This window comes from Bos mutus, chromosome 10 (assembly GCF_027580195.1).
Source record: "Bos mutus isolate GX-2022 chromosome 10, NWIPB_WYAK_1.1, whole genome shotgun sequence".
Taxonomy (NCBI): domain Eukaryota; kingdom Metazoa; phylum Chordata; class Mammalia; order Artiodactyla; family Bovidae; genus Bos; species Bos mutus.
The window spans coordinates 56,602,888-56,609,064 of NC_091626.1; the positions used below are offsets into that span (position 1 = coordinate 56,602,888).

The 6,177-nt window shown below is 43.2% G+C and overlaps 1 protein-coding gene across 3 annotated transcripts in view; it reads left to right on the top strand.

The window, feature by feature from the left end:
* AQP9 (aquaporin 9) overlaps positions 1–5,956 on the top strand; it is a 49,752-nt gene extending 43,796 nt beyond the window's left edge. For all 3 annotated transcript variants that reach the window (XM_070377984.1, XM_005910437.3, XM_070377985.1), the window contains one exon: positions 3,964–5,956. In XM_070377984.1, the coding sequence (XP_070234085.1) occupies positions 3,964–4,138 (175 nt within the window). In that variant the 3' untranslated portion in view covers positions 4,139–5,956. The remainder of the gene's footprint in view (positions 1–3,963) is intronic.
* The last annotated feature ends 221 nt before the right edge of the window (positions 5,957–6,177 follow it).

The window sequence follows — 6,177 nt, forward strand, 5'->3', positions numbered from 1 at the left end:
AGCCCAGAATGAACCCATGAGTTTCCTTTAATTCCAATTTCCTGAGGTTCACTCCAGGAGACCACTGTCCTCACCTCGCCACCAAGACACCTCTGTGAGCTTCACACAGACGCCTAAAACAAAGACGCGCCAGAGTGAGCTGGCCTCGCTTTGAGCCTTGCTTGGTGATTCACCCAAAGCTCTAAGTGTGATGGTGGTTCTAAAACAGGTCTTGCCTGTTCTCTTTGCTTTGTTGAGTATATGGCAGGAGCCCACATCTGTGATGTTGAAATCACCTAATGCCAAACTCTGAGCACCGCATCCCTCAGGATCAGGATTTTCCCCCTCATGCACACATTCATTCATCCATGCGGCTTCCTAATCCCTTATTTAAGGCCTAGTGCTAAAGATGCCCTTTACTATTGCTGCCCTTCACTGCTTTGTTTATGTTCTGTTTCAGAGCGTGAACATAGGTTGAAGCTGTCAAATGACTAACCCCAGGAGTTGAGAGAAGACTTGCAGCTCCAAATTTAGGAACTATGGGAGTGGAAGTAGGGGCATTTTATAGTATTTGGACATGTTCAGTCAGGGACAGAGAGGCTGTTTCAAGCAGAGAGGCATCTGTATCTAAAGACAGCATATTAAAATGATACACAATCTAGTCTAGTTGGAAGGCTGTATGAAGAAACTTGGAAGGGCAATTGTTTCAGATCACAGAGGACTAGATTTCTAGAACAAGACTCTGGGATTTTTGTTGCTGTCTTTTCTATAGAGTATAGGGAGTAGCAAAGGATTTAGGGCAAAAGTTTGATGTGTTTAGAACTTTAATTTACCAAAAATTAATCTGACATCATTATATAAAAGAAATTAAAAGGGAGTAGAAGGGGCAGATACCAGTTATGAAATAGCTAGGCTGACTGATAATCCTCTACCAAAAGTTCAAAAGAAAACCTTTGAGAGGTAACAGGATTCCAAATGGTCCCTAGAGTTCCATCCTTTCAGGGTTTTCCACCCAAGACAGTCATCTCAGGAGATTTCCTAGTTTGAATCCACATCTAGGATCTCAGATGAAACCTAGACTGCCTTATTCTCAGACCCTCATTTGCCCCTGTATTGCAAGAAGTAAGGATGACCAGGGGAGTAGGTTCCCCAGGGTCTGACAAGGGCAAGACAGACCCTAGCTGACTCTTGCTTTCCCTTAAATATTAGGATGTAAAAGGGCTTCTCTGATGGCTCTGACGGTAAAGAATCTGCCTACAATGAGGGAGACTGGGGTTCCATCCCTGGGTCAGGAAGATCCCCTGGAGAAAGGAATGGCTACCCACTCCAGTATTCTTGGGCTTCCCTGGTGGCTTAGATGGTAAAGAATCTGCCTGCCATGCAGAAGACCTGGGTTTGATCCCTGGGTCAGGAGGATACCCTGGAGAAGGAAATGGGAACACACTCCAGTATTCTTGCCTGGAGAATCCCATGGACAGAGGAGCCTAGTGGGCTACAGTTCATGGGGTTGCAAAGAGTCAGACATGACTGAGCAACTCACACACACACACACACACACACACACTAGAATGTAAGCAAGTGGTCTTCACTAATTCACATTAAAGTGTTAATAGCTTAATAGGTGAAGGATCTCAGGGGTATTGTTAATTTTTAAAATAACTTAGCTAAAGAAATGAATCCTTAATGATAGTACCCTATGCAACTGACACAGTTTTATGGTATCCCCCCAAATCATAGCACCCCAATGACCTTGTTTACCTGAAAGGCCAGGCAGGAAGCCACGTCGAATCTCGTCCATTTAAGCCTTGTGACCTTAGCACAAAATATCCAGTTCAAGAGGGTCCAGACAGTGAAAGGAGGACATGCATGCTGGCAGGTATCTTGGCCCCTAACCTGTTGAATGACAGTGAGAGACTCACCACAAAACAGTGCTGGAAAAAAAGGAAGTGATGGACCAAATGAGGTGGTTAGACTCACTTCATGTGCTGAAGACAGCTTCCCCAGTGGCTCAGTGGTAAAGACTTCGCCTGCCAAGCAGGAGATGTGAGTTCAATCCCTGGGTCAGGCAGATCCCTTGGAGAAGGTAATTGCAACCCACTCCAATATTCTTGCCTGGGAAATCCCATGGACAGAGGAGGCTGGTGGGCTACAGCCTAGGGGGGTCGCAGAGTTGGACACAACTGATTAAACAGCAGCAGCATGTGCTGAAGAGAAGGTGCCTCTCACAGAAAATTCTTTTCATAGAAAATTTGGAGGCATGGGATAAGGTTCTGTGCGAAGAGTGGAGTGCAACGTCCTCTTTCCTGCACAGTAAGAGTGCCATCTGGTGGCCACTGTGCTCAATCTCAGTGCTCTTCCCTGAAGCCTGCATTTATGATCTAAGATTCAGGATCTAAGAGAGTGCTTGCATGATACGGGTGGAAAGGACCGCGGTATAGATGGAAGTATGAAGCTCAGAGATGGGGAGATTTGCTCAAAGACCTTCTGTAGTCCTGAGATCCCAGGTGGCTCAGTGGTAAAGAACCTGTCTGCCAATGCAGGAAACATGGGAGACTTGGTTTCAATGCTTGGGTTGGGAAGATCCTCTGGAGGAGGAAATGGCAGCCCACTCCATTGGAGTAGAGAATCCCATGGACAGAGGAGCCTGGCGACTACAGTCTGTAGAGTCATAAAGAGTCAGACACCACTGAGCGTGTGCACACACACACACAGCAATGTGCTAAGTGCTCTGAACCCAGGACACTCCTGAGATTAGAACTAGGTCTCATGGATTCTAGAATAGGCCCCCCTTTATTATTTTAAAAATAATTTTATTAAAAATATTATATTAAATAATATAACATTTCCTTTATTATTCTTTCTAATAAAAGTTTGATACAAACAGTTCCATGGAAATATGTATAGTTATTAAAAATAAAATTGTAAATAGCAGCCATGAATATGTTCCCCAAATAAAACACTGTGAAATTCCTATGCAGAGTTGTGTTCCTTTTGTTTCCTCTGCCTCCTCTGCATTACCCTGAACTTTTTGTTCATAATTATCCTTTTTTTAAAAAGTTTTATCTCAAATGCACATATCCTTAAACAACTACACAACTATACTGTATAGTTTTACTTGCTTCAGAGCACTCATGGTCCTTTCTACTGAATTATCTAAATGGATTTTCTGTCCCCAAAAGAAATGGTGACAATTCACAGAGACACCTGATTTCTCCCAGAACTAGACCTCCAACATAATGTACTGACACTGAGAACTTCTGGAGGGGAGAGGGAATCCTTATCAGAAAATACATTTGAGTAAGCTGTGACCTCAAAATATAAGTATGGGATTAAATTATATTTAGTATTTAATTCATATATCTACCTTTGAGTTTTTAATTCATTCATTGACAAATGCTTCCTGATTGTTTATCTCATGATTGCCCTCATCCACCAATCATGTCCAGGAATCTCTCCACATCTCCCTTCCGTTCACAATCCCCAGGACTCACCACTTCAGTATAAGGGAAAGGCAACTCCTAAATAATTGACCTGAACTTGCCCTAGATGCCCTCAACTGCTGCCATGGGTTCAGGGGCTATGTTTTCTGAAAGGGAAATAAATGGGACATTTCTCTCACAGGTATTAACAGAACAATGGAATTGGTCAACTGAAATCAGTATCCTACAAAACAGTACCTTTAAGCAATTAACACAGACATTTTTCCGGCATCCCCTCAATCATAGGATGCAGATGACCTTGCTTACCAGTAAGGCCAGGCAGGGAACCTACTCCTCCCTTTAAGCCCAGCACATCCAACTCAAGAGGGTCCAGCCAATGAAAGGATACTGGCTACCAAGCTACCATGAGTGCCATTCTACTTAGCTCTTGCTGATTTAAAAAGAGCCATGAGTAGGAGAACAACTAGCTGGTTAGTGAGTAACTAGCAGTGATACTAGAAGGAAGACCAAGCGATGTATCACTGATTTCTTTGTTTGCTTTCAGAGTTGGGAATAACTTCTGGTGGATTCCTGTAGTGGGACCTTTGGTTGGTGCTGCTGCTGGAGGCCTCGTCTATTTTCTTCTCATTGAAATCCACCACCCAGATCTGAACCCAGACTTGGAGGCAGAACAACCAGAGGACAAACCAGAGAAATATGAACTGAATGCAATCATGTAATAGCGTGCTCAGGTCTGGGTTTACAGTTGGCTACCTACTGGGCTTTACCTTTCACAAAGCATCTTCACACACATTATCTAATTGAATCCTCCTAGTGACCATCTGGGGTAAATATCAAGCTGCTAATCTTTCAAATAAGAAAACAAAATCTTAGGGAAGTTGAGTTGCCTAAGGTCCCATGGAAAGTTGAACATCATTGAATGCATCCTATACATATTAGATTAATAACTGCACAAAAAGTTTGACCAGCTCCTCCTGGCTCACCAGAAGCGGGACTGGCAGCTGCCAGAATTTGCACACAGCCTGGGCAACATTCTTCTGGATCCTAAGTTATAAAGACTGCCATTGTCTGATTTTATTCCCAGAAACACTGCAAAGGGAAGAGGTAGCCCATATTTTTCATCTGCTGAAGCACATTATCAGAGGTGACTAAGGGTGACCCTTCCTAGGCCACCCTTAGTCTTGCTAAGTCTTGATCTTCCTGACCATCCCAGCATTGTACATTCTGGGAATTTCCTCTTGGTCAGGCACCTCCCTGTCACTTTAGTCAAGAGTCAGTGAATTAGGGAACTCTGCTCAATGTTATGAGGCAGTCTGGATGAGAGGGGAGTTTGGGGGAGAATGGATACATGTGTATGTATGGCTGAGTCCCTTTTCTGTCCACCTGAAATGAAACTGTCACTGCACTGTCAATCGACCATACTCCAATATAAAATTAAAAGTGTGAAAAAAAAGTGTCTGTGAATTACAAGCATGAGAAATTGGTCTACGTCAAGTGATACACTTTGGTCAAACTGTCATAAAGCTCAGAATTCCCAGACCATCCAGTTTCTCAAGTGTTGTGTAATGGTAACAGAACAACAAAAAGCACATGTGAAAAGTCTCTAGGGGCCTTTAATAGACAGTAATAGACTGACATATGGAATTTCTTCTTGCTCTGAAACTACTGGCATTTCCTATTTGAAATAAATTTGGAGTGACATGTTTGTTTGGAGTAATAAGTGACATGTTTGTTTTTATGAGTAATAAGATTGCTAAGTACACTTAGTTCAGAGGTTGTCTGTCCTATCTACAAATAAAGATCTCTGGGGAACTTCTAAAAAAACAACTTGGTAAACATCTTGTTGATTCTAAATGGGTGTAGCCAGTGTTGAGAACTTTGGCTTGGTTAAAGTACATGGGTTTCCTTGAGAAACATGTCTAGTGGTGACCAAGCAATTCCCGGTAGGATTCTCAGACTTGGGGTCCTCAAGGGTTAGAGGGAAGTGGCTCTCAGAAGGGGACAGTTTACTCCTTCTCACTCTCACCTATCACCCCATGCAAGGGGACATTTGGCCATGTCTGGGGACAGTTTTGGTTGTCACAGCTGGGGTAGGAGTGTTATTGGCATCTAGTGGGTAGAAGTTGGAGATGCTGCTGAACTTCCTACCACACACAGGATAGCCCTCCTCTGCAGTACCCATTCATACCCAGATGTCTTCAGTGTGCAGGTTAAGAGACCCTAGATTCAAGAACAGACAGACATGTAAGAGAAGACACTGAAGTCCTGTGCCTTGATCCCAGTTCTGTCAAAAACAGATGCCAGATGAGTCAGAACCAGACTCCATGGGTACATTATACTTCTTACCCCAAGTCAAGAGGTGACCCCAAATTTGAGTTTTCAGGTCAGACAGTGGAATCTATGATCCCCACAGGTGCTCATTAAACACTGCTTGGTGATTAATGACTGGAATTATGAAGAGGAAATGTGCGCTTATGGAAATCAACCACAGAAAGGTGTTTTTTTTTGTTTTTTGTTTTTTTTTATGGAAAAAAGAAGCTCTCTTGTTCCAGGTGCGTGCACTCAAATCCTCTGTCTCTCCCAATTTACAAATGGGTTTGCCTAGGTCAGGTTCTCATCCAAGAGAACATCCATGTTTCAGAAGTCAGTAAGAGCCAAATACCTATCTTTAAAAAACAGATTCTTGGGACTTCACTGGCTGTCCAGTGGATAAGACTTTGCCCTCCAATATAGGGGTTCCATCCCTGATCGGGGACCT